Source organism: Tinamus guttatus, unplaced genomic scaffold (assembly GCF_059628265.1).
Source record: "Tinamus guttatus ecotype Peru unplaced genomic scaffold, ASM5962826v1 Tinamus_guttatus_pri_ptg000246l, whole genome shotgun sequence".
NCBI classification, from domain to species: Eukaryota; Metazoa; Chordata; class Aves; order Tinamiformes; family Tinamidae; genus Tinamus; species Tinamus guttatus.
In genome coordinates, this window is record NW_028288780.1 from 9,184,306 (window position 1) to 9,198,234 (window position 13,929).

Consider the following 13,929-nt stretch of genomic DNA (forward strand, 5'->3'; position numbering starts at 1 on the left):
TTTTAAAAAATAACTCACAGTTAATATCTTTAGTTTTGAAGCTCTAAGCAATTAAAGGGGTAAAAAGGCACAAGGACAGAGGTGGCCAGTCACTGTCTGCTATTTCTGAACCCAAAGGAAGTTTAGTAATTTATTAGGTGAGAATCTGTCTGCTTCTGTACTGTCATTTGGGCAAGAAGAGGGCTAATATGAAGACATCAGCTCACATTATGTGGGATAAACCTCAAGATGGACTATGAGAAGCTGCCTAATGTGAAATTGCTGGGATTTCTCCTAACTTTTCCCATGTTTGCAGTACAGATCTCTCATCTATGAGATCTCAGAGATGGGAAACAGTGACAGGAAGGAATCTCCTTCTTTCCCCCTTCCCTTTCCAAAATGACATGCAGTAGGATGAATACATAAGATACAGGTGCAAGCAACTTCAGACAACTTGCACCTGCAACTCTAACAGGCCTGTGCCTTCCTCCTCCAGCACTTTTGCAGTAAGTCACCAACAGTCATAAACAAGAATTACAAGGTATTTTTGTGCTTTCGCTTTTGTTTTGCACAATATGCAGCCTGATGGGTTTCTGAGGAGCTATTCCAGTTCTAACAGGACTATTCAAACATCTAAACCAAGTATGCACATTATTTAAAATGCTCCCACATAATTCATGGGCCGACTCAACACCATTATAAAAGAACATGCATTACCTCATGCTATCCACATGGTTTTACAATGACATTAGTCATGACAGAGCAATTTTCCAAGCTGACATTCTACACGGCAGCACAACATGATAACACAGCACCATCATGGCATACATGGGTGCCGGGAGATCGCTGTGCTGCAATTAAAGTGTCTGTTTTGGATGGCAGTGCTTCTGCTGGGATCTGCTGCCATAGTTGTGGTGTAATATGAAGTCTCCATAGAGCATGGCAAGGGCTTGGTGCTGATATTCTATCTGGGATGACCCAGACAGGATGATACTGGGACGATTCCCTTTCATGTGGGAGAGAAGGAAAGGAATCTGCACGTGAAACGAAGACCATGTGTCTCTTAGCTGTAGATGAGCAAGAGAGACCTATCCGGTGTTTCATTCTCCATTTCCTTCTGTATGCTTAGAGGAAAGCAGAGAAGCCTTTTTGGGAATGCCCCTAGCAGGGACTCCTGCTCCTGCCAAAAGGAAAAAGTCCACTAAGCTCATTGGGAAGCTGACACACGAAGGTAAGATGCAATCTGCTTATGTAAGAATTGTTCGAATTTCAATTGGAATTTCAGCTTGTAAAATCTCACGCTCCTTCCAGCTGAGTCCCAGAGAAAGACTTCAGTGAACACCCCAGGAGGCAGGGCCACCACTACCAAAGTTTGGCCTCTAACGATATCATATTTTGAATTTCGTCTTTCAAAAGAATCGCATATTCTGGTCGAAGTCTAGTCTAGATTACACTTTGTAAACCAACCTTCTCCTGAGGCATTATTCTGGATGCACACCAGTGTGAATGGAAATATATAGTAACAATACATTCTGCCATGGCTTCAGGACAATATTTAAACCAAAAGATCCCAGGATTGTCTATGTTTATTATTTGTCAGCACTGCTCAAAGAGCTGACTGTCACTCATCTAACTCCAGAATCCCAAGGAGCACGGGATGGTAACCTGACAAGCCAGGGGCACTGAGGCAATACTGGGCAATCCCACTGCTCTCACTGAGGTATTAACACATGGGGTTCGTGCATCTAGCTCCACCCTTACGTAATTCCTGTCTGTGTGGATTTGCCTCGATTGCAATCCAGAGTTAATTTCACCTATCTCTCTCCAAACTGTTGTAACTGCAAGAAATTTGGTGCATAGGTTGCTTCCTAAAAAAAATAATTTAGAAGAGTATTTGGCTGCTTTGAAGACTCTGATGCTGGGAAGCAATAGGCAAGACATGTGAACTAGAGTATCCCTGAGGTGTCCCATGTGCCGTGTCTTGTAGACATGCCGCAGGAGGTGTCCAAGCTGAACCTGGGCAAGAAGATCAGCATCCCCCGAGATGTGATGCTGGAGGAGCTTTCTCTCCTCACTAACAAAGGATCCAAGATGTTCAAACTACGTCAGCTGCGGGTGGAGAAGTTCATTTACGAGAATAACCCCGACGCCTTCATCGACAATTCTGTGGTAGGTTGGAGATTGAAACTGAGAAGTTGCTTTGCTGAGAAGAGTGAAAGGTACCTAAACTCTGCCCTGCCCTGCCCTAGGGGAGAGGAGGACACTCCTCTGGGAATGTGTGTGTGTTGAGGATCCACTGCAAGATTACATGAGTTTAAAATCCAATACTGAGTGAATAGGGAGAACCTATGATCTTCAACTCTGCAAGAACTTCCATATATGAAAATCTGCACAAAAACCACTACTGACACTGAAATATCTTAATTTGCTAGAAGTTGTGTTTGTTTTTTGCCTGGCAATCACTCCATGTGGTTTCTGCAGTGAATCTCTCCCTTTATTCTGGAAGATCACTCCAGTTCTTTGCACAAGACTGTAGGATGCTTTGCTGTAAACAAATGAATATGGGCATTTGGAAAAGGCTCTAACAAATCTAGTATTTTCTGTGTGGCTTTGCTATATGGCAGGGTCTCCAAACAGCAGCTTTAAAAGCTCTGTTTTTAAAGCTCTGTTTAAAAGCTCTGCTTTTAAACGCACCAATGTTTCACTTGCAGGTCTATCTTTTCTCTGTGTTTGTGGTACAAATACCATTAATGCAGGATCTCCATCAGTTAGTGCAGGAAGAGCTTGGTCTGCTGCACTGCCCTTGCTTGGGGCCAGTTCAGCAGGACCACAGACAAAATTTTTACCACGTGCTGGCTGCCTGGTGTGCTCAGTCCAAGGACTCCACCGGGCTGTGTCCACTGCCTCGTGGATAACTGTTCTTGTCACCACAGCCAGCACGAATTAGCACTTTTGCTGGCAGGCAGAGCAGTGAGAGGAACAGCTGAGCAATCACAGTAACTGACCTGTCTTCTTGGAAAGCTGCTTGTTCCTGGGCAGGTAACAGCAGTACCTCAGTGGCCTCACTGTTTTCTTCCAAACTGTCAGGGCAGCACTAAACCAGCTTCTTCAGAAAGGGCTTTGGATTGCAATATTTGCAATCGCTGTTCCCCTCTATTCTTCTCCTTCATGCTCAGATCATGATGCAGAAAGGGGGGCTCAAATGGGAAAGTGAAGGAGAAAGCTAACGGCAGAGCACAGAATTCCTACTGCTATTTCCAGTTACTTGCTTCTTCCACTTCATTTTCACATCCTTTTCTCCCCAGTCCAAAGGAGCGCTTGTGCCTTTGAGACTGTGGGACCTTGGAGGGATTTAAAACTGGTTGGTGTTTTCTGCTTTTACATCATGGATTTCTTAGATGTCTAAGAAAATTCTTTGGACAAATTTAGCAAAAGAGGGCAAGAAAGGACTGTTATGGAGTACAGATAGATTGATTCTTTTCCCAAATAACAACAAAAACAATAGAAGAGCAAAATAGAACTGATATAAAAACAGGACAAAGAAAAAGGTTATTAAAATTAAGTTCATGCCAGTTAAAGGCTCCCAGACTAGCCTGTGCTGGAGCCATAAAACTTCCACCAAAAGGAACAGATCTCTGGGGCCCCACGTCATCGATCCACCCTCCTGCTTCTCCTACTTTTCCCGCTCCCAAAGAGCCACACTGGATGATCAGATCACTCTCCTTACTTCTAGCAGAGAAAACCCATACGTTATGTGTGCATGAATGCGACAGCCCCACGCGAAAGACAGAAACTGTGACTCAGGTTCTTCAATATTGTCTTTTTCCCTTGGAAATATACAGTACAAGGAGTTGTTTTCAGGGAAGGCTGAGTTTGAGACTTTCAGCAAACCAAGTGAGGAAAGTTCATGCGCTGTCCTCCCTGTTTGGTGTCACATTGGAGAGCTTTGCTGGGCTCTGGCTAGTGAGGATAAATCAGCAAAGGGACTTCTCCTTATCCCAGGATGTGCCTCCAAGTGGAAGAACATGGGTACTCTGCACGTCTCTGGAATTTTTATCAACCTCACTAGGGAGCTGTGAGGTGCAATTTATTACTGTCTAAAGACTAATACAAAACCCTACGTGCTGTGTGTTGTACTACTGTAGCATCTGATCAGCCTTAGCAGGAAGGAAATTACTATGTTCATTTAACAGATTGAAACTAAACTGTGTAGATCAATTAATTATCCAGTATCACAGGGTGGGGTTGGGTATTTTCTCTGCATCTGAAATTTTTCTTTTCTCTTTTCTCTTCCTTTCTTCTTTTCTTTTCTTTTCTTTTCTTTTCTTTTCTTTTCTTTTCTTTTCTTTTCTTTTCTTTTCTTTTCTTTTCTTTTCTTTTCTTTTCTTTTCTTCTCCTTCTCTTCTCTTCCTTCTTTTTTTCTGTTTAGCAATTAGCTAAGCAATTCAGAGACTTTTTCTCCACTTGATAATGATACATTTCTTTAGCCTGAAATATGTCAAAATCACGTGAAACTGCATATTTTTTAGCCATACAACCCCACTCATTGCCATAATTCCACTCACGGTCCAACCCCTGCTTTGGGAACCCCCTGCGCAAGACCTTCCTGCCTATCATTGTGTAATGCAAATGCTCAAAAACAAAAACATGGTTGTGCTTTTCTGTTACCTCTGTTATGCTGGGTTTCTTCCAGAGGGAAATCTTAAAAATAAACAGTCTGTTCTGATCGTCAAAATCTTTGACCTGATTTGAGTAACATGCAGGAAACAGTTTATAGAAAGGCTTCCATCTAGATAGATTATCATCCTTTTTTTTTTTTTCTTTTCTTTCTTTCTGCTTTATCTACCATATTTTAATTTAAGACTATTAGGAAGGTGGAACAACCGATACCGTAAGTGACAATTATTAGCAGTGCTGCACCAAAAATCCTGATAAATCCTCAGACTAGCCAACAAGCTAAAATGAAAGCAGTTCTCATGTCCTGGCAGCACTTGCATGGACCAAGCTGGACATGTGCTGGCAAGTGGTTTCTGCTGGACTTCGGGTCAGGCAGTCTCTTCAGATCAGAGTAAGAGACCAAATGTGAAACAGCACCTGAGAAGTAAAAGCAAGTTAAAGAACTGAATAATGATCCTATGGACATAAACCTCTATTTCTTTTGCTGCTGAACAAGCAGAGAACATGACAGAGTAGGCAGGGGGGAAGGACACAAACGGAAGCGGTTGTAGTACAGAGCCCAAACCAGTGCTTAGCAGACAGAAGCACCCAAATACTGTGCCCCAAGGCTCTGACACACTAAACAGTGAAACGTGATATAATTTATACAGTAAAGAGTAAGCATGGAGGAGTGGAAGATCTTGTCATGTGGCTACTTGGTTTAAGGCACAGGAGTGCACTGACGGCTCTGCTCGCCCCTCAACCTTTCCAGCAGCAGCACTGGGAAGATCACTGGAGATAGGACTAAAGGGCAAATGTTAAGCACTATTCCTAGAAAGCCTGTTCTGCAGTGAAGACTAAATCTCTTGAAACCCTTGAAAAGGAGGACCACAAACTGAGATATGCAAGACTCTCAGGTCTTGACCTAAGTGGATTTAGTGAGTCGAGATGGAAACCTTTGAATGAAATAAGACCTGCCATCCTGCAGAAGAGTGAGAGTTCCACCTACATCCAAGAGAAGTGAACACGAAGCCTGATGCCTTCTTACTCAAGAAGTGATTGGTGTGGAAATGAGAATGACAGCGAAGGTTAAGCATTTCTCCACAGAGTTTTGATGAAGCACTGTGAGAAAACTTTGCCCTGAGCGGAGGCAAAGCTTCAATTTGTTTAACCAAAAAGAGAATACTTCAAGGATGATATAGAGTATATGAGATAAATAATTTTTGTGTAGTATTAGATGAAAATTCTCTTTCAGACTGGTAGACTCAGGCACAGAGACATAGAGGCACTTCTTATTTTCATTTTTTTAATGTGAACCATGAGTTAAAGGCTGTGCAAATTCAAATGAAGGAGACAGGGGCATCCCTTCACCCTATTTCTTTTAGAAAAACAACAAGCAGTCTCATGCAGTCATTTCTCCTCTCCCTTATCTCAATGCTTGACTTTCATATCCCCCATCCTGCCATTAAGAAGTATCTCAGCGGCTGCTGCTGAGGGGAGGGAGTCACAGTAACTTCAGAAGTGTTAGTAACCTCACAGGCATCAAGCTTTTGGGAAGTTCTTCATCAGTGAGGCGGAAATAGAAACACATTTGGTGGTCTCAATCATTCTCCTTGGGGTAGAGAAAGGAGCAGTGAGGGAGCACACAATGTCTCTGCTTGGGGACTGCCTGCAGTGACGTCAGGGCCTGGAGATACTCAGAGATCCCAGCTCTGTTGGTGGATCATCTTTCATCAGCTATTTTTTGTGTGACACAGAGAGCAGCCCCAGAAAATTCAGAATTCATCTGATCTAGGCTCTCAGTTTGTGGGATCAGGATCTTGTGAGGGCCAAGGACTTCAAAGACACATGGGTCAATTTATCTAGCCAGTCCAGAGGACTGTGCAGCATAAGAATTGCCACAACTCTTCTCTTGTTAGAATGGGTACAGGGATGCCCAGGGCCTGAGAACCTCCTCTGCTCCAGCAACACACGGTGAGGGCAGACCTTACCCTGCAGGGCTGTGGGAGCTGCTTTCGGGACAAGAGGAGAAGGAATCTGCATCTTCAGCTGCTCTTCAGCTTCTCTCTTGGGACTGCAAACAAAACTACATGGGATGCTGGGTTTTGTGATGTGAACAGGTGTATCAGTAAAAGCACCACATTCCGTTTGCAAAGACCCAGGCAACACATTCCTCTCAAGGGTACAACACATTTCCCATTAAACACATCGGGCCCAGGCCTGCTCTAGGCACAAACATGTAGCTGCCCTTACCCAGCTTTGGCTACATCCAGACTCCTGCTGGAGGCTGCCTGTCCTGAGCTCTGCTCTCTTGGAGTGAGCTGTTTAGAGTTCTCCAAGAGTCAAGATCTCAAAAAGACAAACCAGCCTTCGCCTCCTGTTAAGACTCCCCTGTAAGTTTGAGCTCAGACAATCTACTGTGGCATTCAAAACTAATTAAAAAGAGATTCTAATTCTAGCAGCTGAGTGGACCAGTGGTACTGCACAGCAAATGGGTATCAGTGTCTGAATGGAGAGGTCTGCTGATGTTTTCTCAGTGTATCATGAATCAGGCTGAGACCCATCAAGCTAACTTCATTTCCACCTAAACAGGATTTAAGTCTGGCTTTCCTGAGGCAAACTTTGTATTTCAGAGAAACTTCACTCCCACTTAGTGATAATATCACAATTTAAAATAAGACAAGACAATAATGCCCCTTCCCGGCCACATCAAATACTGCTGTGCATAAAATCAAACCAGCCCTTTTTACTGTAATCACATTATGCTCATGTTTCATGATGTTTTTCGAGGGAGACTGCATGTTAGTAAGCATAGGAAAAGACAAATAAGCATTTGATTTGCAAGAAGGTCAAACAGCGTAGGTGAAACTTGAAGGAAAACAGATGCAAATCCTGTTCTGAAATTACTGAGCTGTGGAGAGGCAAATAAGTCCGTGCATTAACCTTGCATATACAGCAACCTGCGGAGATGGGCTCATTCTGATCCCTACAACCCCCAAAAACATGTTCCAGTTTGCTTTTCTACTGTTACACAGCCTCTGATGCCCAGCTGAAAAAATCAGCCAGCTAGCTCCTGGGTAGAGCTCCAGCTTCATGCTCACAGCCATCTCCTTTCTCAGTGCTTCCTGACATTCAGGGGAACACTATCTCCCCACTCCTAAAAAGGGAATTCCCTACAGCCAGGAAAAGGACAGAGAGTCCCTAGAGCCCTGGGGGCAGCGGCTCTGCCGCCTCAGCCTGCTGCTGGCTCCAAGCCTGGGCTGCAGCCCGGTGACCTGCCGTGAAACCCTGGACACTGTTGCTGGAGACACACGGAGCACAGTTAGATAATTCTGCCTTGAGCCTTGCAGGGTTTTCACGTCTCATCTATTTTTAGCTGACCCAACAGCTGGCCTTGGAAGCCTGTTTACAGCCTGGAAATCTTCTTATTGCGAACTGTACTAGGTGTAAGAGCCCTGAGAAAGCTTTAACCCGTTGAGGCCTCTGGGACTGGCCTCCCACTGACTGCATGAGAAGAACTGACACAATTACAGCATGGGAAACCACAGATTCGTTCAGCTTCAGCTGTATTTCTCTGATACTTTTGAGTGTGCCTATAACCAATCATCCCATCCAGCAGGAAAGACTATATGCAATACATGCTCTACACGACTTGTGTTACACAGCCACGTGGGATGTAATGCCTGAGATGTTTATATCTTTAATAGGAGTTCACTGGTGCCCAACACATAAAACATGTTTGTTTTCTGTAAACATTATATTGCTGTCTGTTCCATGGAAACATTTATTAAAAATGCCTTGTGCAAAAATAAGGCCCTGTGCTGGCACCATAGAGTCTATAAAATAATCACCGACAATTTGCTCCTGCACTATGTACTGCAGGGACTGTCCCCTCCAGCCTGAACTAGGGCAAACAGGCAGCCTGGACAGTAAGATGAGCTTTACTTTTCTGATGGATACAGCTTTCTCTCTTGCCCTATTAGGGGTTAAATTTGCATTGTCAGGGCACATACTGCTAAAAATAAAATTCCCCCTTTCTGTTGTTCATCCTCTCGTGGTCTCAAGAAAGTCTTTCATTGCTGCTATCTCTTCAGTCTTTCTCAATGTGTAAATACCTCTCTCCATACAGACCTTCGCAGATAGGGAAAACTGATGTAGTGACAATCACCTCTCAGGGTTTCACAGGGCCTTTGAGGCCCTGTAGCCCTTACTTGCTGAGCTCTAACCCAGTTGATTCTGCTGGGCTATCTTGACCTTGGCATGAAACACCTGCTCTCTTATCTGCTTGCTTTCCCAGAGCTTTGGTAACGTGTGCCAGGTTGGATCTCTACCTGCTTTGGCAGGTACTGCCTCTCCCTACCTCCTCATCTCTGCTGGGGACAGTACTGACCCCTCTCCTCCCAGCCTCATCAGAAAATGACTGAGGCACCCACTAAAAAGTGACCTTGCGTTGCCCTTGCTGCTGTTCCATAACTGCTTCTATACTGCATGGAGGGAATAACCTGTGCTGTTCTGCCACTGGCTTTGCAATTGAGGCATGAGTCTGGGAAGAGCTGGGGAGTCGGGAACGCACGTTCTGAGGCATGCCTGCAAATGGAAATGGATTAGTGATTCCCACATTCTCTTCTCTTGCTCCAGGATCACTTTCAGAGGTTCATCCCCTCAGGAGGGCACTACGGGGGAGATGCTCATGGCTATGCCCACGGGCGCATGGTAGGAGGAGTAGCAGCAGGGCAGCACGGCTCCGGCAAGCACCACTATCCCCCAGTTCCTCCCAGGCCTGGGAGCAAAGGAGCCCATGGGGACGGTGAAGGGGATCATGCCGGGGAATCGGCTGGAAGCGGTGGAGAAGGAGGCGATGGTGCAGACAAAGGCAAGTATCTCTCTGCAAGAATAAAAACTAGATAAAACTAGCTTGGGCCAATCTTACTCTTAGGGACAGATAAATTAATTTGGTTAAAACCTCAGTGCTTCCAAACTAAGCTCAGCTTCAAAACCAAGAAAAGTTGAATGTCCTTTGGCTTGAGGGTTCTGTTTGCATGTCTGTGTGGCTTATTCGCAGTCTTGGCTGAACCAAAGAAATTCTGGGAGTTTCTGAGCTCTTCTGAATTCTTGAGCTCTTCAGGTTGACGTAACACTGTGCTGGTACTGCACGTTATACAACATGGGGTGCCCCCTTTTCTTCTGAAGGGTTCCACAGTGACCAGTTCTGTGACTCTATGCAGCAGTCACAGCAGCTCTTCAGCCCATTAGCCTGATCCGGCACACCAGTCTGGGTGTATGGCTCCTAATTTCAAATCAAAGTTTTCGCCTGAAGGAACATCATTTCTTGGATAATCTTCAGAAGTAAAGAGCAATATTTCTAAACATTATCTGGTAATCCTCACTAGTCAATTGAACCAATATCTTTATGAGGGATAATATTTTTCTTTAAATTTAGTCCTTGCTTAATTTTATCCTCAATTTAATTTGGACAGAAAGCTCTGGAAACAAATCCCTAGTAATAGGATCAGGCTGACATCCTCTTTTTGAGGTGTCATTATAGGTAGGTGATACTGGATTATAATTCTGAGTCATTTAAATATTTCTTATTAAAGGAATAGTTATTTTAATAATTCCTGTGGGATTTAAAAAAAAAGGCAAATTTGCATTGGAACTGGGCAGAGCTACATTAAATGAACAGCTAGCTACCTTAAATTACTTGTAAAATCCATGATTTTCATTTACATTCTGAACAAATGTACATTTTGTATAAAACTAATTGCAAGTTTTTCTGAATATCACTGTGAAAAAGAAGTTTGTGTTGACTATGTCTCTTAAAGGTGATTTTTCTCTACTGTTATCCTTTTTCTGTGTGCAGGGAGAAGGAGAATAAACACTATTCTACAGTGTTTACTACAGAGATGGATACAACTATTTTATCTTCCAACCCTAGCAATCAATTTACTTCTAAAGTACTTATTTTACATCCTTCACTCAGAAAGGGGTGATGGTTTTGCTCTTCTTTTTTTCTTTTTATGAAAATTAGATTTTTTTGTATGTCTGTAATTTTCTGAAACCAAAACTTAAGAAAATAAGCAAGGCCAAGAAAGAAGATGCAGTAAAGTTTCAGATAAAACTATTAGTGCTCATACATTGCCACTTACTTCACAGAGCCTTGCCTTCTGTGCAAGCTGTAGTCACAAAAGCCCCAGAATGTCGACTAACTCCACTGACTGCTGTCTCACCTCAACCTAGAAGTCCCTGGTGGGAAAGGAGCACTCTGCAGCCTAAGATTTCTGGAGGATGGGAGTCCTGACAGTGTGCTGCTACCATCACTACACAACCAGCACTCTTATTGGCAAGATAGTAGTAGGCACAACTGGAAAAAAAATAAAGCATATAGAATGAAAATGCTTGTCTAAGGCAACCCTCTGAATTCATGAGGTGGCCAGAAAACAGCCTAAAATTTCTGGCAGTCAAGCATTTGGCTTAAAGGCAACAACTGCAGCTCTGTCACTGACAGGACTTTAACTTGCACAGATACCAGATCTCCAAACAGATATTCAAACAACCCTTAGTCAGTCCTGAGGTGTTCGAGCCAGACTTGCCTATGGCATCCTGGATGAGGAGGGGAAAGTAAGAGTGTTCAGTCATGTAACTACAAAGAAAACACCAACTTATAAAAATATTCACACATGAGAGAAGGTAACTTTAAAATATTCACGAACAGACTCCTGAGAAAGCAAACATGGTTATGGGTGCAAATGTCCTGAAATATGAGTGTTAAAGGTTTTAGTTTGATCAGGCAGAGAAGTGTCAACTGCAAAGTTTGAGTCTGTTTCTGCAATGTTTAAAGTCAGGACTTGCTTTGCCCCTCTGATGGTGAGGTTTGCAGGGAGAGAGGGCTTATGCGCACAGCGGGCAGGGAAAGAAAAAGTTAATTCTGAAATTAGAGAGCATTTTAGCTTGCATAAAAGCTTTCCCTGAGGTAGTGGAAGAGATGGTGGACTAAGGACATTTCTTCTTAGGGGAAGAGCAACCAGATGGAACAATGAAAAATTAGCTTTCAGATATATGCGCTAGCGCAAATTCATGGATCAGTAGCTTTCAGACTGTGGTACACATGCTTCTGTGGATGAGCATGGAAGCGGCCCACAACACAGTCTCTTTTAAGAAAAAAGCTGTAAATACTAGAACTGGGTTTGGAAGCTGGAGCATCAGGAGACAAAGCTCTTGCCTCACCCTCAGGAGCACAGTACAGAAAGGTGATGTATTGGGAGTGTGTCTGAGTAGAATGATTTTCTTTCCTCTGTTTACAGATGGCAAATCAGGAGGGAAAAAAGTCGCAATCTTTAAAACTTACATCTCCCCCTGGGAGCGAGCAATGGGTATCAGCCCTCAGGACAAATGTCACTTCACCATTGACTTACTGTCATATGGTCCCAAAGCTGATCTCCCCCACTACAAGTCTTTTAATAGGTAAGCCTACTTGGATATTTAATTCAATTTATTTTGCATAAGAAACACATCCCTAAACAGCACCCCCCTGTCTTTGTCTAAAGCAGTGTAAATAAGTTTTAGAGATATGTCCTTTTGCTTATCAGTCTCCTGTGGATTAAATTTTGAAGGCTTACAAAAAGAAACTACATTACAAGCTAGAGATGTGAATTCAGCTTATAGATATGAAACTTACACAGCAGGATAACATGACTTTAATCCTATTTCTCATTCCTTTGATCGAGAAAGATTTGCTTGCCACTGTTTATTGCTGCTTATATCCTCAAGTTCAGGAGTTCAGGGAAAAATGCTTGTGATCAGAAGCCATCTATCTCACATTATTTCAGCTAAGAATCAGGCACTTCCGGACCCTTCTGATAAAAAACAAAAAGAGTTATAAAGATATTTCTTGTGCAACAACAACTTTCTGTTAACCCCTACGTTTGTCCATGGCCTCAGAACACTGGGACACAGGACAAACCAAATCGCACTGCTCTCTGCAATGGCAGAGCCCCTGCCTCCTGCACGTGTGGGGCACGGATAGGTGCGGGAGGCGGACGGTGTCACGGAGAATCACGTGGCGGGGCTGCGGGCAGTGCATGGGAGCAGAGCACATAGGCAGTAGAGGTGCGTAGGTTCTTGGATACAGTATCTTAGTCAGTGACACAGCAACACTGGTGAAAATTAGTTTGGTACAGTTTCTAAATCCCATTCTTCAACCATGCCCTGCGCGCTAATGTCGTTTGTTCCCTATGCCAGGACTGCCATGCCTTATGGGGGCTATGAGAAAGCAGCCAAACGGATGACCTTCAAAGTGCCTCAGTTTGAGATTGGCCCTTTGCTTCCAGAATCTATCATGTTATACAACCAGAATTTCAGCAACAGACCCTCCTTCAACAGAACTCCAATACCCTGGATGGCTTCAGGAGACTCCTCTGATTACCATATTGAGGTCAACGTGCCAAGGAGTGGTGAAACAGAAGAGCTATAAATCCCTGGTCCCTCGGTCTTTCTTTTCCTTTTTTCTCAGCCCTGTCTATTTGTAAAATAATGGCAGGGAGCTGAAAAATGCAACTCTAGTCCTTCCTCATTTTGCTCTTAATCCAGACAAGCTCCTAAGAGGTTCTAAACTTATCCTTGCTGTGGTGTTAATCCATATCAGAAACAGTTTGAGGGAAGGGAGCTTTACATTCACCAGGGCAGAAAAGGGCAAAATTGGGAAGTGTATTTTTTCTGTTTAGAGACGCTAAATGCTGACTGTCTGCTCAATAATAAATCTGTTTCATCATATATTACAAGTAATAAAGCACCAAGAGAAAAAAAAAAAAAGTCTGTTCTTCTCTTTTAAAGAAAGTGCTGCTGAATCAGTTTGGGCATCAGTAATAACAAAAGCTCAAATTCCACAGGCAGGCTGTTAGCTTGGGAAGAAAGAGCCAGGGCTGATAGGGATGGTCAGAAGATAGGCAGCTATAAACAAGGTGGCCTGGATACAGACCTCAAAGCTGATGAAACCATGAGGAATCAAGATTGGAGAGAGGAATAACACACGCACTCAAAGAGGATCAAACGTGTAACAAGACAGAAAATAGCATGTTGGCCTGTTGAAATAACAGACATCTAACTATCTCACTGTCACATGAGATTCCCTAGTTCTCCAGAATGGGAAGTAGGTGACAGCCCAAGCAATTTTTTTTTTTTTTCATATAAACCAACCTGGAAGGCAAAAGGTGCATCCAAGAGACCAGCTACCTACAGCACGGGCCACAGGTTCCCCAAGGAGACAGGGCTGCGGACAGTCACAAGGGCAGCACAGCT

The 13,929-nt window shown here is 43.6% G+C and overlaps 1 protein-coding gene across 1 annotated transcript; it reads left to right on the top strand.

Moving 5' to 3' along the window:
- The first annotated feature begins 1,134 nt into the window (after nt 1-1,134).
- MYOZ1 (myozenin 1) lies at nt 1,135-13,105 on the top strand. The gene is made up of 5 exons (XM_010224920.2): nt 1,135-1,210; nt 1,967-2,148; nt 9,274-9,508; nt 11,937-12,096; nt 12,874-13,105. The coding sequence occupies exons 1-5, from the start codon at nt 1,135-1,137 to the stop codon at nt 13,103-13,105; spliced, it is 885 nt and encodes a 294-aa protein (XP_010223222.1).
- Nucleotides 13,106-13,929: the final 824 nt, after the last annotated feature.